This window comes from Calypte anna, chromosome 14 (assembly GCF_003957555.1).
Source record: "Calypte anna isolate BGI_N300 chromosome 14, bCalAnn1_v1.p, whole genome shotgun sequence".
Classification (NCBI taxonomy): domain Eukaryota; kingdom Metazoa; phylum Chordata; class Aves; order Apodiformes; family Trochilidae; genus Calypte; species Calypte anna.
Genome location: NC_044260.1, coordinates 7,570,433 through 7,595,239, shown reverse-complemented (window position 1 = coordinate 7,595,239; position 24,807 = coordinate 7,570,433). Strand labels below are relative to the sequence as shown.

General features: G+C 35.8%; 1 protein-coding gene across 1 annotated transcript in view; it reads left to right on the top strand.

Moving 5' to 3' along the window:
- The window catches only part of USP7 (ubiquitin specific peptidase 7), a 62,448-nt gene extending 37,930 nt beyond the window's left edge, over positions 1-24,518 (top strand). Inside the window, exons 7-31 of the mRNA XM_008490327.2 lie at positions 105-235; positions 2,251-2,305; positions 2,845-2,925; positions 3,042-3,132; positions 3,933-4,015; positions 4,976-5,085; positions 5,866-6,022; positions 7,084-7,228; positions 7,780-7,910; positions 8,991-9,125; positions 9,318-9,419; positions 10,098-10,203; positions 10,608-10,700; positions 11,587-11,654; positions 12,817-12,917; positions 14,260-14,413; positions 15,541-15,608; positions 16,741-16,849; positions 16,948-17,025; positions 17,402-17,502; positions 18,150-18,249; positions 18,981-19,100; positions 19,766-19,837; positions 20,665-20,755; positions 23,497-24,518. Of these exons, the coding sequence (XP_008488549.1) occupies positions 105-235; positions 2,251-2,305; positions 2,845-2,925; positions 3,042-3,132; positions 3,933-4,015; positions 4,976-5,085; positions 5,866-6,022; positions 7,084-7,228; positions 7,780-7,910; positions 8,991-9,125; positions 9,318-9,419; positions 10,098-10,203; positions 10,608-10,700; positions 11,587-11,654; positions 12,817-12,917; positions 14,260-14,413; positions 15,541-15,608; positions 16,741-16,849; positions 16,948-17,025; positions 17,402-17,502; positions 18,150-18,249; positions 18,981-19,100; positions 19,766-19,837; positions 20,665-20,755; positions 23,497-23,603 (2,589 nt within the window). The 3' untranslated portion in view covers positions 23,604-24,518. The remainder of the gene's footprint in view (positions 1-104; positions 236-2,250; positions 2,306-2,844; positions 2,926-3,041; positions 3,133-3,932; positions 4,016-4,975; positions 5,086-5,865; positions 6,023-7,083; positions 7,229-7,779; positions 7,911-8,990; positions 9,126-9,317; positions 9,420-10,097; positions 10,204-10,607; positions 10,701-11,586; positions 11,655-12,816; positions 12,918-14,259; positions 14,414-15,540; positions 15,609-16,740; positions 16,850-16,947; positions 17,026-17,401; positions 17,503-18,149; positions 18,250-18,980; positions 19,101-19,765; positions 19,838-20,664; positions 20,756-23,496) is intronic.
- The last annotated feature ends 289 nt before the right edge of the window (positions 24,519-24,807 follow it).

Below are 24,807 nucleotides of genomic sequence, written 5' to 3'. Positions count from 1 at the left end.
AATGGAATTATATGAAGGAAGTCACTGAAGAGGAAAGAATGCATTAAACAATACGAGCAGTAAACTTTTCCTTAGATACTAATTGAACTAAATGTTTTTTTCAGGCTGTATACATGATGCCCACAGAAGGAGATGATTCATCCAAAAGTGTTCCTTTAGCATTGCAAAGAGTGTTTTATGAGCTGCAACATAGTGACAAGCCAGTTGGAACCAAAAAGTTAACAAAATCTTTCGGGTAAGTTTCAGGAATTTGGACTAATTGGGTTTTTAGAGGCTTTGTAAAGCTTTTCTTGAAAAAGGTTTTCTTTAAATCCAGCTGTTTCTACAGAGGTGCAGAGAAGTTAGGACAGAAGTTTTAAATTAGCATAACCTTTACAGGTTTTCTCTTTGCATGCCGTATAAGCAAGAATATGATTTTATTAAAAATTATACTAAAAGATTATATTTCACGTTGCTTTCACACTGTATTTGTAAACTGGGCCCTTGTCAAGTGATGCTGTTGAGCATTGTTTTTAAAAAACAGATTGGGAAGTTCCTGTTTTTTTCAAGTAGCCATCCTAGTGCCCATCACAGTTGTGATTTCTCTGATCTCACATATTCTAAAGGCTGTAGTCAATCTCAGTCCTGATAAGACTCTTTGTAACCTTATGGCTTTATAACATTTTCACCTTTTGGGAGAATTTCAAAGTGAGATTGATAATTTCAGTATCATGTTTATCTTCTTTCTACCACCCTACTGTATATTTAGTTTACCAGCATGCTGCTATACTATTCCACCTGAAAGACTTGTTTATATTGTAAATATTTCAACTTGAGTTAAAATCCACACAGTGTCATCTTTGGTAGCATGAAGAGATCTTTCCCAAGGGTATTGCAGATGCTTGATTTTCTGTTTGAGAGATAGTAGTGTTCATAAGTGCTAAAATGTATTCATGTCTGCCTTCATTCTTGGAAAGGAACTTTTGAATATTAAAGATCTGGTCTTTTCCTACCCATTAAACCAGAGAGACGTTTCTGACCTTGTGAGACCTACCTATATGCAGCAGGTTGTAACTTTACTGGCTATTCTGAGTTTCTAAATTTGTCTTCATTCAGTAAAAAGTATTGCTGTTGCCTGAAGAGGCACTTTTTAAATTCTAACATTGCAATGTAGCCTTTTCCTGCTATTTTATCTTTTAAGCTGCCTGGTGTTTTAACCCTGGCTTTAAGCCTAGGGAGTCAGGAGGTTATTTGCCATTCTTAACTATCCAAGTAGTTTTGGCACACATTTGGAAGTAGTCTGCTACCATGTGGCAATGAGTCACTGAGAGCAGGAGAGGAAGATAAAGTTAATATTGCTCCTGATCAACTCTCTCTGCTCTGGGCTTCCAGGGCTGAGCCCTGGCTGGGGCTGAACCTCATGCTGAAGCTAAAGCCTATGGTAAACAGTTTATTTCATGTGATTGGGAGAGATGAGTGTTGCAAAGAGAGCTCTCAGAGACAATTTAAAAAGCATTCTTGAGATAAAGAGTTCATAGGAGAGAGTGTTTCATGCTGAACCTAAAACCACTCTGCTTCTTTTTAATTTAAGGCAGTAATTCTGAATACCCTTGTTACAGTGTGCCACCTCAGCTATGAGGTGTTTAGAGACTTGCTCTCGCCCCTCCTTGCACGAGTGTGTTTGCACATGGACAGTTAGGGAAAATGGATGCTCCTTGCATCCTTGGAGTTATTGTGCAACCAGGATTACCTGCTTTAGATGAGCACAAAGGAGCCAGTATTTCCCATAAATCCATTTACTTCCATTTCATGTGCCAAAATAATCCCTGAATGCTACTTGACTGCACCCGAAGGGCCCTCAGAAGCGAGGCAGCTAGAAGCATGTTGCAGAAACTATTCTAAGAGCATTTAATTGCTCCCAGTCCTTTTCTTAAGAGGTTTTTGATGTGAACTTAGACTGGAATAATTCTTCTACTAGCAACAGCCTGGCCCTGGCCTCTTCAGCTGGCTCCAGCTGCCTTCTCAGTCTGTGTCCCCAGTTCCACAAGGAGAAGGCAGGTGGGTGCAGAACAGCTGCCAAAATGTCCCACAAGCTGAGTGCCTGTTCTTAGTGACAGGTAAATGTTACAGAACTGACAAAAGCCTGTGCATCAGAGTCTGCATTTTGCTATGTGTTAAATCCTTGATCTGCAAAGAAATCACAAAAATGTCTTAATGAGCTGTAAGCTTTTTTCATAATGCAGTAATTTTGTATTGATTTGTCTTACAAAGGTGGGAAACTTTAGACAGCTTCATGCAACATGATGTGCAGGAGTTATGTCGAGTGGTATGTTTTTACTATTTGTTACTGATCTGTGATGCATAATGTCTCTTGATATTGTACGTATATATATAGTATATTTAAGTGACACTCCTAGTAATAGTAGCTCTGATTAATTTAAAACTGCTTTCTGAAGACCTGAAATTTTTGCTTTGATTTATTTCTCTTTTGAGATTGGGATTGATTGTGGCCTTTTTTGGGTGAGGAATTTGTAAAGGATAGGGAAGGTTGAAAATAAATGGGGTAAATGCTAGTGATCCTGGTATAGATTTGGAGAAAAATTGCAGTTTTGAAGGTGCAGGTGCATTATTACATTTGTGAGGTTTTTCAGACTCAAAATAATGTAGCTGGCATAGTTCTCAGTGCAGTTTTTTAAGAGGAAGAGAATTTGAAGGACTAGAAGGAGATGCCAGTACAAATAGACTAACATTTCATTTTAATGCAAATTACTTAGAGTTTAATCAGTGAAGTAGTCATCCATGTGTGATGAATAAATTTAAAAACTGCAAGTTTATCCTATGTAAAAAACCTAATTTTTCTTTCAGCTGCTTGATAACGTGGAAAATAAAATGAAAGGCACATGTGTAGAAGGCACTATTCCGAAATTGTTCAGAGGGAAGATGGTGGTATGTATTTAATATTTCTTTATTAATTTAATATTTGATTTTTAAATTTTAGTCTTATATATTTAAACATTAGCTGTTAATTGTATACAATGACATTTTGTGTTTTCTATTTACAGTCTTATATCCAATGCAAACATGTAGACTATCGATCTGAACGAATAGAAGATTATTATGACATCCAGCTAAGTATAAAGGGAAAAAAAAATAGTAAGTGATACACTGTGATATGCACTGATCAAATACTTCAGCATGTTGGACATCTTTAGTGCCTGTTGTTTTCAAATGGGTTTGTTCATACTCAGGACCTTTTCTTAATTCCAAAGGAAAGAGTCTTTGACATCTCATTGAAAACACTTCCTGCAGAAAATGTTTTTGCTAACATTCCCATCTCCCTTCCCTACTCTTTCCTTCCTAATTCTCTCACTTTATCTTTTACTAAAAAATTATGAATTTTAGAAGTTTTCTTGGTGTTATGAAAGTGCATACTGTGCCATGGTGATACCAGTAGGGCTGTCACAGTAGATTGTACTTCATAGATGAAGATGAAATTGAAGGAAATTGATTCTTATTTAGAACTGACTATATTAGTAAGCAAATAAAAAGAATTAACTAATTGCATAGCATATAGCATAGCAGCACAGCAGTGGTCCTGTCATCACTTTACCAAGTACTTGGCACACAAGACATGAAAAAGGACTTGCAAGAGTCCAGCAAACAGAATCATCTAGCTTGATACTTAACAGCTGCAGAGTGAGAATAGAAGATTTATCAGACAGCTGTAAATGAGTGGATTTAAAATCTCTTGGTACTCTTATGTATGCCCATATGGTTTGATGCATTTATTGACATTCTTAAACAATATAAAACTTACTTATAACAAAAACAAACATTTAAACACAAGCTCTCATGTTTTAATGTGTTCTTTGATTGTTTAGATTCCAGGGTAGACTAAACTTATGATTTTCTACCTACTTCTCTACAGTTCAACAATTTTTTCTTTTATTTAGTTTTTGAATCCTTCATTGACTACGTTGCAGTGGAGCAGTTGGATGGTGATAACAAGTATGATGCAGGAGAACATGGCTTGCAGGTATTTTTCTTTTTCCAGTTGGTTTTAAATCTTATTTCTGTGTCCATGATTTTATAACTTAACAAAGCTATGGTGGCCAAAAATGTTGTAAAACCCATTCTAGGTTGTATCCACTGACTGGGGTGATTTTTCTCCTTAAATGAGCTTTTACATATCTCCTCTTAGTTGCTGTTAGGTTTCTTAAAATGGAGCTTGGATTTGAGAATATTTTAATCAGCACTGAGTTTTGGTTTTATACCTGTGTTTTAGAGACTAGAATAGTAAACTTCTCTATTGATCTGGAGACTGAGAAGCTCTTTCTCTAGGAGCACTCTGTTCTTTGTGTCTAGTAAAAAAGCATCACTAAAAAAAAGTAACTTTAGAGGTGATATTTTGTATCATCAAGAACACTAAATGAACCCATGGAATTCTGAACACTTGTGTTAGCTTGCGGTTCTGAGCTCTTCAGCTGCATTTTGCTGCACCCACTGTAGGAAGTACAAGTCCTTTTTAAAAAACCTTGTTTTACTAAAGGTTATTTTTGCGCTTTCCACGTCCTGGTTCTTGTGAGTGATGTTCTTTTGTATATTCTTTAGCTGTGCCAAATTACTTCTTGGCAGAATATAATGAGCTTGAAATTCCCAACTAATCAGAAATTGGTTTTCTCCTCCATATTCTCTTCACATTTCATTTATACAGGTAACTTGTTCTTAATGTAGCAAGATGTTCACGTGTGCTTGCGTGAAAGACCTAAATGTAAATGAACTGGGGTTTTGTAAGTGTTACTGGAGTAGCCCATGCAAGGTTGGTGCAGAATTAAGAAAGTTGACTTCCACCCCAGTTATCAACATTCTTTGGTGAACATTGTATTGTCAAGGCTATAAAATAAAAATCCATAGTAAGAGTGTCTGCAGCAAGCAAGTATTTTGAGTTGCTAAAAACCTTGACATTTCAACAATCTTCTTCCTTTCAAATGTCTAGGAGGCAGAGAAGGGTGTGAAGTTCCTAACATTGCCACCAGTATTACACTTACAGCTCATGAGATTTATGTATGATCCTCAGACTGACCAAAACATCAAGATAAATGATAGGTAAGATTTTCTTCATTGTAGAATTTAGACCTGTTAAATGTATTTTAATAAAAATAATCAACGAAAATCCTATTTTTGAATCAACTTCAAGAGGAAGGTGTTTGCAGTGGTAAACTAGAGTTCCTCAGAAGGTACATAGATTGACTATTAAAGTTCTTAATGACAAATTGAACACTTAAATAGTAATTTGTAGCTATTGTGTTGCATATGAAACAAGTGAATGTGTCTTTTAATGCTTTGTGGAACATTCTTTGTGCTGTGTGTGGAAAGTTGATAGATTTCCACAGGCTTCCACAAGAGTGAGTTGAATGAAGGAATATTCCTCTGCTTTCCCTCCATCTATTTCCATTCCCACTCACTGTAAGTAGAAGCTTATAGTTTCTCGAGGATACATTGCTGGTTGTAAACTAAACCTGTGTTGCAGCAGTTGCTGTCGTACCAAGATGAGACTGCAGCAGCTGAAGAACATTTCAAAACAACATTCCAGTCTACTGGTACCTGTGCTAGAAAAGCTGTATTTGTCTACTAGAAAATAACAGGTTTTGAGTTTTTCCCTTGACACAGTGAATTCAAAGCAGCACTGTATCACTCAAGTGTTCCAACCCATGTTAATGGTTAGAAAGTTTGAGACTTGCTACTGTATGCAGTGTTTTCTGGCATTGTAACAATAACTTGTTGAATTTTTGCATCTTGCTTTAGGAGTAAGTGCTGATGTCTTGCATAACAGCATGTGTCTGTCTTAACTACAAATATAAATGTCTTAATTCTTTTTAAAACTAGGTTTGAGTTTCCTGAACAGTTGCCACTAGATGAATTTTTGCAAAAAACAGATCCTAAGGATCCTGCCAATTACATTCTTCATGCAGTTCTAGTACACAGTGGAGATAACCATGGTGGACATTATGTTGTTTACTTAAATCCAAAGGGAGATGGCAAAGTGAGTATTGAAAAGCACCTACATATATTTGTGCTTTGCAAATATACACTTGCAGTTTTCATAGTGAGCAAATCTTTGGAATTTTTATTCCCTAACAGAAGAGTGTGGGGGCACGCTCACTTCATCACACAGGGATTGGACTTCTCCATGTAGTAGTTCTTAGCTTGATAGTTTTTCATTTTCTGGGAAAATGACTTTTGTGTTTACAACAAGAAAAACAGCAGCCCTCTTCTCTACTTTTTGGTCTTCAAGGAGGAGCCTGCATTTGGAGGCATTATAGAATCACTTGCCTCCTCAGTAGGAGGAGCTTCATATTTGCTGATGGCTTCTGACAAAAGACTTTAATTGAGGGAATCCCTTCAATTTCATAGGTCATTCTACTACAAAATTTATCCAGCACTTTTTTAGGCTGACTATATGCTGAAGCAAATATGAATGTTTCAAATATTTCTGTGATTCAGAAATTCAGTATCTTTGCATGTCCCACTGATACAATGAGGTAACTTGATTGCATTGGACATTTGTGGGTCAGGTGCCTCTTTTGTGTGTACCTGACTGTTTCACAGTAAAAATAGAAGTCAGATTCTGCTGTAAATTTGTTGCTATTTGTCTTTCATTCTTAGTTGGCTTTATTGTTTTAGTTTAAAATTTGCTGTATATTACTTTAAATGTACAAATAATTACTAAACATCTAGTGCATCATTTTTTATTTTACTTTGTAAGAAATAAGGAAAATATTTTAAATCCATGTAAAAATGTTAGCTATTTGAATGACAATTTCAAAAAGTTCTTTGGATAATTATGGGACTTTTGATATTCAGTGTAAGTTGTTCAAGTATTTCATATTTGAGGGTTCAGTATTTATGGCCTTCCTTATGCACAAGTAGCAGGTAGCAGAAATTGTAACGAAAAAGATTTTTTTAAAAATCATGACACTTGAGAAGCAATTTTAGTTACTTCAAAGAGCTGAAAAGCATGCCAGAAATAGGATTAATTTATCAGTGAAGAATGTGATTTTTTTTCTGTGTAAAGTTTTATATTTATATAACTTTTCTCTCTAGTGGTGTAAATTTGATGATGATGTTGTGTCAAGATGTACAAAGGAAGAAGCAATTGAACACAACTATGGAGGTCATGATGATGATTTGTCTGTCCGGCACTGTACGAACGCCTACATGTTGGTTTACATCAGGGAGTCAAAACTAAGTATGTATACACTGCATGCCTTCCAAGTTACATTGATGTAGATATTTACAGCTGTATTTTACTTCTGAATTGTTGACAGTCTTCCTATACAAAGGGGCTTCATTAGTTACAGCTGGAATTTACAGATTCTGTGTGATCAACCAGCCTGTCTCTCACTTCTGGGAAGTATGTGCTGGTCTAGTCCCTCCTTGTCTTAGTAAGGCAAGGTTGTGTGCCTGCAGAGAGCTTTAGTCTTGATTGTTAATTGAGTATGGAAACTAGGCTGACTTAATTATAAATATGTAGGTATATGTACACACACACAAAAAAAAGGAAAATATTCTTTTAATCCTGAAGCTGAATATTTAATTCAGAAGCTTGGTTCATACCCCATCAAAATAGTGCTTTTTGGATAGAAGATGCTGCTTTTGCCCAAATATAGTGCTACCAAACCATCTTTTTAATTAAAAGATTAATAAAGTTTATTACTTCACATCAGAGGAAAGATAATGTATAAAGAAAACCCTGTATGATATAAATCTTGAAATGACGTCACAAAATTTGCTTTGCAGGTGAAGTTTTACAGCCTGTCACAGATCATGATATTCCTCAACAACTTGTAGAAAGGCTACAAGAAGAGAAAAGGATAGAAGCTCAGAAGAGAAAGGAGAGACAGGAAGCTCATCTCTATATGCAAGTGCAGGTCAGCTTTTGATAAAGTTGAAGTTGAAACTATGTTATCATTAAAATTCAGAATGCTGAGCCACCCAAGGCAGCCCTTGATTTTCAGTTTTTGAATTTGTGTTCTAACAAGTGCTTGAAGTGAAATTGTGATTTTAGTGGTTGTAAGTATATTAATGTATACCACGTATCCTCATGAAGCAAACAGTACTGGATGCTGTAGACATTTCTGGCTTTGCTAGAAATTATGCACTTGCAAGTAAAAATAGTAAGTTAATGTGAAAGGAAAAGGACCACGTTATTTCAAATGGCTGCCCTCCCACCCCACTTTTGGCTCCTTCAGGACTTAATTTCTAAAATTAGAATGTATCTAGCCATAGGCTGCAAGCCTGGACCACTGCCAAACTGAGCTCATGAAGCAGAAGCAGAGAGTGCTTATATTTGCAATTATGTTTTTGGAAAAGCCTGATGGACTAGTTTGTTATGAATTGCCTTAAGGAACCCTGCTTATGGCTCTTTCCAGAGCTCATCTGGCAGAAGGAAATAGAACCCATTTTCAACTTGCCTCCATATTTCCTTGCATCTTCTTTCTGGTGTTGATAAGTAGAGATATTGGTGAAATTCAGACTGCTTTACACTAATTTATAGTAGAGGTGTTTTCAGTGGATAGACTGGCTGAGTTGCACCATTTGTCTTTCTGTAACCAGAGAATGCACGGGACTTTGGGGAGATACAGGAAGCATTCTAGGAAAGCCTCTTTGCACCATTACAATAATTATGTAGTCTGGTGTTTAAGTGCCAAGATTGTTAGAGCACATGTTTCCAAGATTGGGATCTAAGCACAACTGTTTTTCTGTTGTTCAGGATTTGTAAGAATTAGTGTATTTTAATTAGTTACACTGATTTGAATATCAATCATAATTTTTTTCAATTCATTATAATCTTTATATGTGCACATTTTCTTCATGAGAACACAAATGGTGTTTGCAGTTTGTCACTATCCAAACAGCCAAAGCTGTTGCATAGTAAAGTATCATGAAGAGGTATTACACTGTCCATCTGATTTAATATGAATAGTAACCTTCAGATGTTATATTTTCAGATAGTGGCAGAGGATCAGTTCTGTGGTCACCAAGGCAATGATATGTATGATGAAGAAAAAGTGAAATACACTGTTTTCAAAGTATTAAAAAACTCCACACTTACAGAATTTGTTCAAAATCTCTCTCAAACGATGGTAAGTTTTCTGTAGCTGAATTCTGAGTCTAATTATTTTATTAGATTATGGTTTCTTCAAGGTCTTTTTGTCATCTACAGGTGTTGCCAGCAGTCACAATTCAGACCTTTTAAAATAGAAGATCTGTTTAGCTTTGATAAAAGTATTGTATCCTTTTTGTTTCCTGTCACATTTTTTATTTATTTATTTTAGGGATTTCCCCAGGATCAAATCAGATTATGGCCAATGCAAGCTAGAAGTAATGGAACGAAAAGACCTGCAATGTTAGATAATGAAGCAGATGGCAATAAAACGGTAAATATCCATTAATGGAGGATGTTATTTCTGTACATCACCCATGATTTTTGGTTCTCTTCAATAATCAGTAAGTTTGAGACATCAGATTTTTCAGGGTTTTAATTTAATGTGTACCTGGTGAAGTTTGATACAGTAGAAGACTTGAGGCTGACTGGGTTGATTTGTGCAGGAGGGAGGATTGTGGTGCATGATTTTTGCTCCATGGAGAAAAGCATGATCATGATTTTAAAGTTAGATTTCAAACACAAGTGGCTTTTTGAGTCCTGCATTTTTGTGCAAAAACTCTGAATGTAATGTAATGCATTGCTTGAAATGTAAAACATTATGTCTAAATATGGCAAAAAAAAGAGTGGTTTCACTGTCATGTTAATTCTGAAGTGAAGTATTTTTCTTGCCGTACTAAAGAAAGGTGTAGGTATATTTTAAAATGAAAAATAAATAGGTCAATTAAAAATAAAACTACCATTTCTGCTTCATCAAAACTTTTTTTTTGTGTTTTAATATCTGTCATTGCTTCTCTTAATGAATTTCATGAAATTCCTGTCATTAACACAACTTAAAAATAATTCTCCCACTCATAAAATGTCATAAAGTTCTTGTATCTAATGAAAATGCAGATAGCAGGTTGTTATATTCTCCAGAGACATTTTTCTTCTTCCATATCTTTCCACATAGATGATTGAGCTCAGTGATAATGAAAATCCATGGACAATATTTTTGGAAACAGTAGATCCAGAGATGGCTGCTACTGGAGCAACATTACCCAAGTTTGATAAAGATCGTAAGTATATATGCTGAAACTTGAGTAAATACAGAATACTTTTGTTTTGGGATATCTTAGAAAATGTTGTGTGTCCTTTTTTTCAATCATAAAATTGATGAACCCGTAAAGCTGTAGTGCTGAAATTAGTTTTTCTCATCCAGTTTTTCCCTTCATTTATCTGAAAGTGTAAGACATGTTTCACATGTTCTTAGAGTCACTGAATAGATTTTTATGTATATGAAGCTGATTTATAAAAACCCTCAGTATTTAAGAATGTTTCAAGGTATTAATCAAAATAATAAATCAAAGACGAATCTTTGTTACTGTTTAAAGAAAAATATCTAGGTGATTCCCCCACTCCCTCCCCAGGCATACACAAATAACCCTTAGCTTACAATTAAATCTTGTTTTTTAATTTGTAGATGATGTAATGTTGTTTCTGAAGATGTATGATCCGAAGACTCGGAGTCTGAATTATTGTGGACATATCTACACGCCTATATCCTGTAAAATACGTGAGTTCTAAAATTCAGTTCATTGTTATAATTGGAATTTTTTAAAGACAATAGATAACATCTTTTTTTCTTTTAATAGTGGTTTTATACATGGTATGAAATTAGGCCACAAAAATTTCTGATTTCTCCCAACACCTGATAGTTTTCTTCCTCATGGTGTGCCACTGAAACTTTCTGCAGGGCTGAGGGCATTGCCATCACACACCACTGTTGGCAGCCAGTTTATTTTTTTTATTATTATTTGCTCTATTCAGCAGGTGTTGCTGAACATAGGCAGCTGTTCCAGACTTGCTGTAAAACTTTGTGATGTGATGTTTTTTTCCAAATTGTGGTGGTTTTTTGCCTTCTATTTCAATTTTTTTCTGCAGTGTACTTCTGCAGTAGTACACCTTTCACTGTAGTGGGTTGAGTAGAGCACCTCATAAAGAACTGGGCGTGAGCTTTTGTTTTCATGTGGATCCATTTAAGGAATTCAGCAAATGTCCACCGAGAAAATGTAGTTAATTTGTCATTTTGATTACTAGTAGATGCTTTCTAGTTTTGTATTTTACCTCAGGGTTTTTTTGTTTTGGTTTGGGTTTTGGTTTGGGTTTTGGTTTGGTTTTTTCTTTTTTTTTAAAAAAAGAGAAATTTTTCTTTGAAGGAGCAGCATTATTTCATCTCTTTGATCTTGGATGGACTTGCACTTGATTTTTTTGTTGAGATTAATTGGAAAGAAACATTATTCTGTCTCTGGATTGAATGACGGTAAGGGAAGCTTTAGGACTTCTCTTTCTTAGGAATCATAAGACTATTTATCCAGGGGAGAAAAACAGGTTCTTTTTGCAGGAGGTCCTGCTAGCAGTTAAAGTGCAAAGCATTTCAAATACCTTTTATTTTCCAATAGGTGACTTGCTTCCAGTTATGTGTGAGAGAGCAGGATTTCCACAAGAAACTAACCTTATCCTCTATGAGGTTTGTATTGATATAATTTTTTTAGGTTTTTTTTTTCTTTTATGGGCTATAACCAGAGAAGAAAGAAGCATTATTGATTAAGAAAAGGTTGCTCATAAAAATGGTGATTTATAAATGATGAGCACTTTGTACCCTTCAGCTTTGAAGCTTCAAGGAGAGTATCAGCAGATAATTAAGTTCAAAACAGTTTATAAATTATAAAAAGTTTAAGGCTTGAAAAGCAAGACTCTCTACATGAAATTCTACATGAGCAGCTTTGCTGTGCTAAGTATGGGGACATGTTATTGAGCCACAGTATTAGAGGAGCTAATGCTGCTAAGGTTGTTAGCCATTTTATTTTCAGTGGTGACACCCTTTGGCAATTTGAGATAATGTTTCATCTTCTCCCTGCTTATTCTAAGTTACAAGTCAGGAAACAAAATATTTAGTCTGCTAACATGTTTTTGTCCAAAAACAGAGGTGAGAAGTATTTGTAACTGGTTTATTTATTGAGTTTATTGAGTGGTGAAGAGTGCAGATCTTGCCACAGGAAGATCTTGCCTTGTTCTTGTGGTAAGAGGGTTTTTTTAGCTGTGATTTCTGTTAGCAGTCATGCTGGTCTCTCTGGTGGATCCAGGGGAGCGTGCACACTTCCATGCTAAAAAGCAGAATTGTTCCATGCTTGTACTCTGTGCAGATCCAGGTTGCAGTTTGATTCCAGTTTGTTTAGACAAGTGTTTTTTATCCCAGGGCATTAACCCTCAAGTATAAAGACACAATATACATATATATGTGTGTACATATATATAAATAAACAAACACCATTTTAATGTGGATTTGTTATTATTTTTTAAAGACAAATGAATTGCAACACAGGTTTTGCACAGTTAAAATCAATGAACGTAATCAGTGTTCTTCTCTGGAAGCTGCACTAGTAGAAAGCTCACTTCTGAATACTGGAAAATTTTCAGTGCTAATAAAATAATGCTGAGTTATAAATCCTTTTGAAAATTAGGGTAACTTCAGTGAGGCTAAGAAAGCATTTAATTTATATATATGTATATATCCCTTTCTTTCAGTGGAAAGAAGATAGAAGTTACCTGATGTGATAGTTTTTATACAATTGTGAATGATGTTGTTGGTCTTTTGTTCTGTCATCAAACGTTTTTGTTCTTTATTGCAGGAAGTTAAACCCAATTTAACAGAAAGGATTCAAGACTATGATGTATCTCTTGATAAAGCTCTTGATGAACTCATGGATGGTGACATCATAGTGTTTCAAAAGTATGTATTTCAAGGGGACAGTTTATCATTGCAATTAAATCACCTAATTCACTGTGAAAGCCGAACATCCTTTAACTTAGCACTTTTAACAAGGGTAGAGTGTAATTTTCCAACAGTAGACATGTTCTCAGCAGTTGTCATTTGTTTATTCAAAGGGGAAATGAAAAAATATTGGTGTTTTTTTTTTTTAGTTATCACATGCCACATTATTTAAGGAAAAGAGGTTTCATCCTAGTTTAGAAAACTAATATCCTAAAATAGTGTGATCCAGTAATGCAGCTGAGTTCTGCAGTTTTTCCCTTGCAGCCACTGGAACTCAGAAACTGAAGAGCCTACACCAGCGTTTCAGATCTCAGGCTCTGTACCATTACCACTGTACAATGCTTTTGGCTTGGAGCTCATTTCAGCCTAATACTAAACTGCTTTCCCTTTTTTCCTTTAACTTGTGCTCAGAGTAAGTTTCATATTGGTCCATGGTGATGAGATGCTCCTGATTTGCCTGAGCATGTGCGACTCATGGGCATACTGGTGCCTCAACTGGAGTGTTCTCCAAGGCAAAAGGAGAACCCCTGCATCTTGTATCCGTTAAAGGGATCTTTCATAAGCTTGTCAGGGCTATAAATCAGCATTTCTGTGCTCTCACTCCTGATGGTCACACCCAACTGTTGCTCTGTTTCTCTCCATGGGCTGACAGTGGGTGGAAGCCAGCTAGTCTATCTTCAGCACTCTTACCCCAGATTATGTGAGATGAATCTATCTCATGTCATGCCTTGGAACTCGCATTCCCTGTTGACCCAGTTGGTGTTATGCACCTTTGGCTGGCTGCTGACTCCTGGGTAAGTGCACAGCTTGTACCCTGGTGCTATTTCTCCACTGAGAAGATAGGGATACCACTCAGTAGTGATCCAAACCAGCATCTGTGCCCACTGTTTTATTTGTGTGGTTCAGGGAGGGCTGTTGTACATCCAGCCTCTGTGCAAAGCAGTTCATGCAGGAGAGTGTGAAATACTGTGGCAGCATTAACACAGACATGCAGTCATGTGCCAGGGTGGGAGGGAGGGAAGAGTCCTGCTGGAATTCTGCTGTGGAACGACTGGAATTGGAGGACTGAGTGAGCACAGCGTGTGAGCACGCTTGTCCTTGCACAGCCAGGAAATACCCAGGGCTGTTGGTCACTACTGGCTCCAGTGGTTCTACTGTCTACGAGTGGTGGCTCTTTAAAAAGGTTTCTGTGCCTCTCAACTGTCACTGACATACTGTAGAACATGTTTTTAATGCCCTGACTGCTTGTAGGTGTACCAATGTGATATGTAATGGTGTTATCATTTGTTTGCTCTTGTAGGGATGACCCAGAAAATGATAACAGTGAACTACCAACAGCTAAAGAGTACTTCCGAGACCTCTATCATCGTGTGGATGTCATTTTCTGTGATAAAACCATCCCAAATGACCCAGGCTTTGTTGTTACTTTATCCAATAGGATGAATTACTTTCAGGTATGTGTCCTGTTTATTTCTCTGCTTTTGTTTCCTTGTTCTGAAAGTAAATTCTGCATTAGGTCCCAACCACATTATACCTATTTTAGAGAAGAGTAGATCTGTTCTTGTACACTTTTTGCACAGTAGTAATGAGAAGTTTAAGGAAGCCATTAATGTTCATGAGAAGAAAATACTCTAAAAAACCCAATTTTATGAATAATGAGTTATTTGACAATATAATTCTTTATTGATATTCCATTCTGCTCTGTCAGGAAAATGATATTCTAATGAAATCATCCATTTGCTTTTAAGTGACATGTAAAACTTGCTTAACGCATTTAGCAGTTAAAAGAAAAATACCTTGGAAATCTGGTGATACCTATTCTCTACTTGTATCACCAGCAATATTCATTTTGTAGACCAAACTGCTTTGCTTTCTTCACACAGTCCTGTTTGATGCTCAGTGGCACTAGCAGGTTAGGCCTGCTGTGTTTGTAAATGTTGACCAAGGGCTATTTAGAAGAGCAAAATTGGGTCAATGAAACTGAAAAACATAAATGGTGATCTGAGTACTCAGCTGATCCTGTTGATCGAGACAGGAACTTCAGCACCTACTTATAGAGTGGGAGTCAGGGATCACTTTACCTACCCTGTATTCATCACCTGCTTTTTGTTGGTTGGCTTCGTCTTATTTAATTATTTTACTTTAAGTGGAAGTTCTTTATAGCTTATTACCCAGAAAATTAACTTCCTTTAAGTGAATTAAAGACAAGTCGGGATTTCCTAAGAGCATTTCTCAATTATTTCCCTAATAATACTATAATTAAAACAAACAACAACAAAAACAAATGAAAGCCAAACCAACAAAAAAAAACCCAAACAAACAAAAGAAGAGTACTGCTATTGTTGTGGATTTTGTGGCCTTTTGCTGACAGTGATTTATTGTAATAAACCAGTTTCCTTTTTTTTTTTCCCCTAGTGTATCTTATTCTGTGTCAGCTGCTCAGGTCTAGTTTTGCCATGGGGAAGGTAGACATTAGTGGGTTTCTCAGAATTTCAGTAGTATAATGTTCTTGATGTGTAAGGAATGGCTGTGTGATTGTAGAGTGAAATTATCCAGAACTTACAAAAAAATTTATTTGCAGGTTGCAAAGACAGTTGCACAAAGACTTAATACGGATCCAATGCTATTACAGTTTTTCAAATCCCAAGGGTAAGATGAGTTTCCTTAGTGTTCTAAACTATTCTTTACAATACATAGCCCAAATATGAATAGGCAGCAATTACTTTGTAGCTTTTCCAGGTTGTTAAGCTAATTCTATAGCAGTGAAATGTTAGCATTCTAGCACACACAGCAAGTTGCATACACAGATTAAAGTATTGCAATGGCTGGCCCCAGAGCCTCACCAAATTGCACATTTTAGAAGAGTTCTAGTAAGTGTCATTGAAAGAAGATTCACTTTAAAGGGTCACTCTTCAAATTTCTGGAATCATTAATTATCTCAAAAACTTACCACATAGGACAAATTATTAATCTCATGCATGTGCTGTTTCAGTGACTGGAGATTGCTAGAATGGAGGAGAGCAGAAATAAGTGCACATAAAACCAGGATTTTTTATATTACAGGTTTAAATTCAGGAGTTACTTCACTGATTTTCTTCCTCTTCTCCCCTCCAAAGGCTGCAAATAAGGTTTCATGAAGATTACTATGATCTAGCAAGTTCAGAGCTACAGCTGATAAAAGGGCATTTCTGGTTACACAGCTGTGCTTGAGATACCACTTTAAAACTGGATTTGAATCTGTATAAAACTATGGCAGAGGACAGTATGTTAGTATGTGTGTATGCTGCAGGAATAATGCAAATTTACAAAATAATACAAAAATGACATCATCTTTCTGTATTCATGTAAATGTAGATTCATCTTTATTATAAAGTTTCTCCGTCATCAATGAACCTGTTGTAATTTGAGTAGCTTTTTATAGTGCTGTGGTCATTGGAATTTGCTGTGTCATACAGCTCCACAGATTAACCTTTCACAATCTAAAGCATGTGCTGCTGTACCAGTAGTTTCAGAGGAATGTAGGTCTGCCACCCTACTGCTTCATTAAAGGTGAGCTTGTAAACATCCAGGAGAATTTAAGCACACAGTGAATGGTATTTCTGTTCCCATATGCTCACCTGTGTTTAAAACTCTCTAGAGCACTGAATATGGAATGCTGCTGGGGCTGTGCTAGCAATTTTATAAAACTGGAAGTCGGGAATAAAAATCAACTTGATCCTTTGATTTACCAAGAAGTAATGGATTGTAAGGAGATATTTAAGATTATGTTTTCCTTCTGTAGTTATAGGGATGGCCCTGGTAATCCTCTTAGACATAATTATGAAGGTACTTTAAGAGATCTTCTCCAGTTCTTCAAGCCTAGGCAACCTAAAAAACTTTACTATCAACAGGTAAGAGTCTTTTGTTTTTCTTGATGTGAATTATAAAAAAAAAAGTCATTCTACCCTATACAAAGTATGCCTAAAGTATTTTTCTTTTCTTCCTCAAGCTCAAAATGAAAATAACTGATTTTGAAAACAGAAGAAGTTTTAAATGCATATGGCTAAATAGCCAGTTTAGGGAAGAGGTGAGTTGGTTGTTACACACTTGCTGTCATTCCTGTGTTAAAGCTGGTGTGACTGTGATTATGGTACAGTCACACACACTGTGAAGGACACAAAACTAGAACAAAGTTGTACATTGTGTTTAAAAGAGAGGAAAGAAAAAAAAGCACCGTGGAAATTTTTTTATATTTTAAATTTTAATTAAAATAATTACTTTTTAAAATATTTTAAATTGTGCCAGTTCTTAACAAAAACTTGTAGATAACATAGATTTTATTTTAGTAATTGTTATTCTTATAAAGATGAATTTTTGATGAAGAATCCCTTGTATTCTGTGCTCCAATGACATCATTTACATTTGCAGGTTTGGTAATGATTTTTCTGTTTCAAATTCTGTAGGAAATAACAGTATATCCAGATAAGCATGGGTGTGTGCGGGACCTGTTAGAAGAATGTAAAAAAGTTGTAGAACTCTCTGAAAAAGGTTCAGGGAAACTAAGGTAAAGTTGGAAGATTTTGATTTTGTGTGTGTGTGTGTGTGTAGTTTTTTGTTTGTTTTGTTTTGGGGTTTTTTGCAATCATGTGGGTTTTATGCAGAAAAGTATCTGTAGGATTAAAACAACTGTGGGAAGCGTTAATAGTAAATGAAGTTTGCTGCTACGTTTACAATACAAAACTTCCAGATTCACATTGTTAATAGAGTTCTTACAAATAACTAAAAATATAAATGTTGTGTATTTACTTTTGTTTTTCATGAAGTTACATCCCTTAGATGCATAAGTTTCATCAGTTGCATTTGTAAACTTACAACTTAATAAATATTTCCAATTCAAGCATTTCATGCTGTTCACTTCTCAGGAGTTAAAAGTGAGGTAATTTAAAGAGTTCTAAATTAAATAAAATTTAAAACCTTTGTCTTGTAATTCCATGTATTGTCTGCTTGTGATGTGAGCCAGAAGTAATTTAACTACTTGTAACTTTACTGACTGAACTTTAAGTTTTACAAATACAGTAGCAGTATCTGTTTACATCTTGACTATACTAATCCCTATCGAGATTTGAGAAGGAAATGTTGCATTAGTTTATATATATTTATATATATATATAAAATTTTTTCTAGTGCTTCTCTTGTTTGTTTATTTTTAAGGCTGCTAGAAATAGTAAGTTACAAAATAATTGGTGTCCATCAGGAAGATGAGCTGTTAGAGTGTTTGTCACCTGCAACAAGTCGAACGTTTCGAATAGAGGTAAATATTACTTTCTGAAACATACTTGAAAACTTTGAGAGAAGAAACTCTCCCAAGTGGTAATTATTGTCTGGAATCTGAGTTTCAAATGCTGTGATGCTTGTAGCAAGCTAGATTATGTGATAGTATATGTGTATTTTAAAAGATATTATTTATAAATCTTTTCCTTTTTTTATTGCTGCCTTAGCAGTAATTCCATGGTTTATTTGCAGAGTCATGATACAAATGCATATGCTTAGAACCCACTTTCCTGAATATTCTAAACTACTTTGTTTCTTTTTCAGTTCAGTTTGTGCTTTATGTGATTTTTCTAAACATTTCATCATGGAAATCTGTTAACTTGCCTCAGATCAGAAATATTAAAAAAAAAAAAAAAGTTTTCAATATAAACTGTAGTGAGGAGGCAATCAGAGGTCTGTGATACTGCTATCAGCTACTGCTACATGTGGTGGATTTGTGTCAAAAAAGCAAGTAGAGTAAGCAAAAGAGCAAGGGAAGCCAGTAGAGTATTTACTGGGTAGGGGAAGCTGAAATGCTGTCATGCCAGGCTTGAATGACTCTCATAAATAAAAAAAACTCTGTCAAACAGTATGGTTTTTGTAATTGTTTTTAAATAGACTTTTCTTTTTTTAAATAGTAACAGTAAGTCAATTATGCCTTTAGTTACTTAATAAGTTCCTTTCTGGAAAAGTTTTATCTGATTGTAGTTATCCTTTTATGTCTGGATCTAGGAAATTCCTCTGGACCAGGTAGATATAGATAAAGAAAATGAGATGCTAATCACAGTGGCACATTTCCACAAAGAGGTTTTTGGGACATTTGGAATTCCATTCTTGCTGAGGATACACCAGGTACACGACTCCTCCCTTTTTCTCTTTTTGGGCTTATATTGATGATGATTTCTTAAAATATTGACAAATAAATTTATTTGTATAAGAAGTGTATAGGAAAATACTGCTCCTGTGTAAAAGGTTCTGCCCTACATATGCCTTTTTATGGTTAAATAATTTTCTGTCTCAATTCACTTTTGCATATACAGATTATAGTGTTTCAGTGAGCCTATGCATTATCTGGAAAGCAGACATTCAGCATCAAATGGGGACTTGAAATACTGCCAAAACAATACTAACCCCCCACAGATCCCTCCCAACAGTGGAGTGGTTTTAAAAAATAATATGCTTAGGAAGGATCTGTAATTTTTTTTTCCAGATTCCTATTTTGCTGATAATTTTCTAAATTTGTTTCTGAACTTTAACCTGAGTTGCACGTATCACTAGCAGTGCTTGGTCTATTTATGTGCCAGTTTGCTTAACGATGATTCAAATAGACTTGATGAATTTTATAACAAGTTGTTATTCCTTACTTTAGTGGATGATGTTGCAATTTTGTGCGATTTTATAAGTAACTGAGAGATTAAGGCAGTATACTTCAGTGAAGCTTGAAGCAGGAAATATTAACAGCATTGCTTTTTTCCCTAGGTCTTTTATAACATTAAATATCTTGTTGTAATTCTTAGGGTGAACACTTCAGAGAGGTTATGAAGCGAATTCAGACAATGCTGGACATACAAGAAAAAGAATTTGAAAAGGTAATGACAAGTTGGGGGAGTTTTTATTGCCAATTGTTGACCATAAATGTGTTTATTGTAAGGAGTTGGAACACCACATATTTGACTTAACTGTAGATTTTTGTCAATACTGGTGTTGCTTGTCTTAAAGGTTTTTCTGAGAAAAATTAGTAGTATTTCAGCAAATCATTAAAGTAAAGTAACCTTGAAAAGTTTAGACCTCTAGAGGCCACCCACTTTAGGTTACTGTTCAGAGCAGAACGAGTGCAAAGTCTGGTGAGGTTGCTCAGGGTTTTACCTAGTTACAATTTGAAAACACTCAAGGATGGAAATTCTGCTGCATATATTTTACAGCATCACTGCTGTTATTGTATAGACACTTGCTTCCCTTATGTGTAGCCAAAATTTTTCATTTTGCAACTGGTGATGGTTGTGTCTTGTCCTTTTGCTGTGGAGCTGTCGAGAAGAGTGCTTTGTGTTACAGCCTTCAGCAGGTGGAAGACTAGATGCCCCTGTTAGCTTTTTCCTCTCTGGACTAAACAAACCAATTGCTCTTAGTTTCTTGTGTGCCATGGACCCCAGCCCCTTAACTGCCTTAATGGACTGTAGGTGGAGTTTGGACTGACTGGAGTTTGTTGCCATGTCTTTTTCCTTGTAGGGCCCAAACCTGGAGACAGCATTCCTGATGGTCTCATGATTTCCTGAGCATTCGTTTTATCCCATAGTTGAGTCTGATTTTAAAAGGGATTTGATCAACCCCTGAAGAACAACCTGTTAGGCAATGATACTAATTTGAAGGCTTAATTTTAATGTGTTATCTTACCAGGTTTCTTCTTTCCTTTTCTCAGTTTAAATTTGCAATTGTAATGATGGGCCGACACCAATATCTCAATGAAGATGAGTATGAAGTGAACTTGAAAGATTTTGAGCCCCAACCTGGTGAGTTTTGAGCCCCAATTCTTTTGACCTGCTGAAGCTGCTCTGTGCGTTGTTGTGATGTGATGTGGTGATCCATAACTGAGGGTGCAGAAAAATTGGGTTTTGTACATAAAATACATTATATGTTTTAACTAAGCAAGCATTTATATGCACTTGTGTGCACACTTAAGAGTTAAGTGTGTATGTTAGTCTGAGAAAATGTATTTTTAGGCATATAAATAACTAAATCTGTTTCCTTGTGATCTGAAAGTTTGCATTTGAGTGACCTAATGGATCAAATAACAGTATAATATACTTTACAGAAGAAAATAACTATGTTAGTTGCATGTTATCTATATTGACAGTCTGCTGTCATCTGTGCTTGATTTTCACATTGCTATTGGAGTGTACTAAAAAATATTAACATGCATTCTCATAAGATTAGGTATGTTGCAAATAGGTCTTTGAATTCACAGTTTTATTGAAGACACTTCTTGTTCATTCTTGATGTCTTCCATGAATCTGAGTATTACGTATATGGATAAGATGCTGTTTAGATTTTCTTTTCCCTAAGAGGTGATTCACAAAGCTACAAATCATCTCTGTTCCGAATTTGTCTGTGGATGGTCTACCATCTTGTTTACTTGACTGATATTTAAAACTCTATTTTCCAAGGAATTTACACATAGGAGAAATCAGGCTTCAGGAGTTCCACACAGGCATCTTCTGAGAGTTTCAGTTGAGAACGGCACTGCTGAACCTTCAGTCAGAGCTCTGTTGAAAGCTTTGAATTCATCAGATTGTTGGTTTTTTTCAGGCTTAGCTGAGTGTTTCTTCTTGTGAACTGCTCTGTCTGATAGAAACAAGATTGAGGACAACTTGCTCTCTGCAGTTCTGTTTTTCTGACAATTATGAGCTCTGTTTTTTTGTTGGCAGCTTATGTTGGGGCCAGACGTTCTCTGATTTTTTCAAGCAATGTTCTGGGTTTATGTAGCAGTTGTACAGAAATCCTGTAGCTGTCCATTGGTTTCAAAACCCACAGAGTGTTAGACTTATAATATTATTGAGCACTTTGCAGGAACCTAGCAAAAAGTCCTCTCATTTGGATATATTACACAGCCAGTTTTGTGGCTCATGATTGTGAATATGAGAGGACTTGCCAAAACTTTGAATGTCTGCAACTGCATCAGCCATCTGAGCAGAGCAGTCTGTCACTCGACGGACCTCTTTTTCTGCACTAGTTGTGAGGGGGCTCCAGATGACAAATTCCAAGGTGGACCTTTCTCTTCTCCATGGACAGATAAACTCTCCTTTGTGCTCAGAGTAGGCAGGGTCCTTGATTTTGTTCTGTGAATCAGAGGAAGGCAATAGTCTTAAATGAACTGTAGGAGTTGCTGAGCAAAGCAGAGTCAGTATTGCCAAAACATCATGAAAGACCAAGTTGAAAGTACAGACCATGGCAGAAACTGGAAAAGAGAGAACTTGCAGTGTTTATAGGAGATGTAGGGAAGGTGATATTTAAGGATTTCAATTTGGGAGTTCACAGTAAGTTGCCTCTTTGGAATAATAGATATTTATAGAATTCATTCCCCCTCCCTGAAGTTCTCCTATGGTCTGATAATGTGATACAGTAATGCTTTCTTATCTAAGTAGTATTTCAAGGTGAGGAACTTGTGTTTGTACAAACAGCAAATTTGAACACATGCTGGACTGATTGAACCAAAGCTTTGACTTTCTCTAATTTGATTGACGTAGCTGATGTCAATAGTGTCCCTCTGCTTTTACAAAGATGCTCTCTAGCAATGATTTTGCTGGTGCTAGCAGTGTAGGACTCATTTCTTTCTTTAAAATATGTTCAAGTGATCTCAGCAAGATTGGCAGTTCTCTTTTATATTTGACATTGACCATTATGTCAAACAAAAAGACAAATAATTTTGATTGAAGGAAATATATCCGAAATTGCAAGTGCAGGCAACGAAAAAGGCCAAGTGTTTTATGCTTTAGTGGTTGCAGTTGATGGCTTTGAATGTAGGCATGTGCTTTTCTTGATGAAGGGCTGTTTGGTTTCTCCCTTTATTGTTTAACTTCAAAGAATATTTCATACTTTGCATTTTAGAGATCTTACAAGAGAATTTCTTCCCATTTTCAGGAAATATGTGGACTGTGGTTTTGCATAAAAACTAGCAGTAGATAAAACCATACTAAGTTTCACAAGTGAAAAAACTATGTTTTCTTTACAATCTACATATGACTTTTTTTTTTCCCCTCAGAAAATACAGGTCAGTTACATAGTTTCATAATTAATTGATTATTTGCATTTTACATGGATTTAACAAATATTCTCACTTAAACCAGGTAATAAGGATAACAGTGCAGCAGAGATTACTTGTAATATGGCAAATGTTACAGGCTGTCATATTCAGATGGTGCTGATGCCACCTTGATGTGCCTGTGGCCATTAAATTACAGTAGTGGTTTTCTTGCTTCAGCACACACTTCACTGCTGTAAACTCCTACAGGTGACTGGAGAGGGGAAAAACCATCTATCTGATCCAGAAGCAGTTGTAAAATGTGTTATGGGAAGTAAAGCAGTTGTCAGGAAAGCTGTTCAGTTGGCTGTGAACTGTAGGACTGTTCTGAAATCTTCTGAACCCTGTGACTTCTAGCTAACTGTGAACAGGGCACACCAGAGTAGTTTGTGTAAAGGAAACTTTCCAATTTTGTCTTAAAACTTCATTATTTTTTTCTCTTTTCTTTTCTAGGCAACATGTCTCATCCAAGGCCATGGCTAGGGCTTGACCATTTCAATAAAGCCCCAAAGAGAAGTCGCTACACTTACCTTGAAAAAGCTATTAAAATCCATAACTGACTTACTTAACCAGATTGTCAAGGCAAGGGACAAAAATAAGTGTGTGTGTGCACCTTTTTAACAACTGTAGAACTTTGGTACACGTGCACTATATCTGAAGTCTTCAGCAAGAGGATTTGCTGCTGATGTTAATTTTATTTTGTTGAGGCTGTTCAGTTTGGCTTCTCTGTATCTATTGACTGCCCTTTTTGAGCAAAATGAAGGTGTTTTTATAAAGCTTGGATGCCAATGAGAGTTATTTTATGGTAAACGTAATGCGAGGCAATTGTCAGCATAATGAGGGAAGAGTTTAGTAGAACAGTTGACATTGGCAAAATATTTGTCTGTAGTACATTTATAGATGGCATAAGCTGGCTGGCTGCCCTTCCTGGTATGGTGTTCACCATCACTGCAGCTAGTAAGTCTTATGTTTAGACTCACATCAGTTTTATTTCCTTCAGTTATACTTTAAATGACATTTTTGTGCATTTGTAAATGCAAAAAACTCACATCATCAATAAATAGCAATCTCTACTTCATTGTGTACATTGTTGGCACTTATTCGGGATTTTTGTCTCCTCCAGCTGCATAGAATCTTTTTTAATAAACTAGTTTTCGTTTAATTTAGTCACTACTTTGCATCCCATTTTGCCAAGTGGATGCCCTGAGTCCTAAAAAGATATATTTGGGTATTTTTATTAAATTTTCAACCCTTGATAAATACCGTTGTGGTTTATTATGCCATCCTCTGGCAAGTAGAATGACATTCAAAAGTTGGCAAAAGCAAGAGAACAGATTATAAATACCATTAATTTAGTTAACATGGGAAGAGATGGGGAAAACACAAGAACTAGCCTTTTAGCACAGAGGGCATGCTCCACTAGTGTTTAGTAAGCTGTTGACTTTGTATAAAATGGGAAGAAAAAAAAAAAAAAAGAAAAAAGAAGAAAAAATGCAATTGTATATTTAATGAATGAACATGTACAATTTAACATTTGGAGGTAAATTTTGTTGGGTGAGTCTGCAAGTGAATTTCACTGATGTTGATATTCATTGTGTGTAGTTTTATTTCAGTCCCCAGACTGCTTCCTTTTCTTTTGGAGCTAATGCCAGCCGCGTGTCTAGTTTTGAGTGCAGTAAAGATAGAATCAGCAATTCACACCTAATTTTACATTCTTTTCCAATATTTTATTTTGTTTCTGTAGCCGCAGTGTACAACAACTCT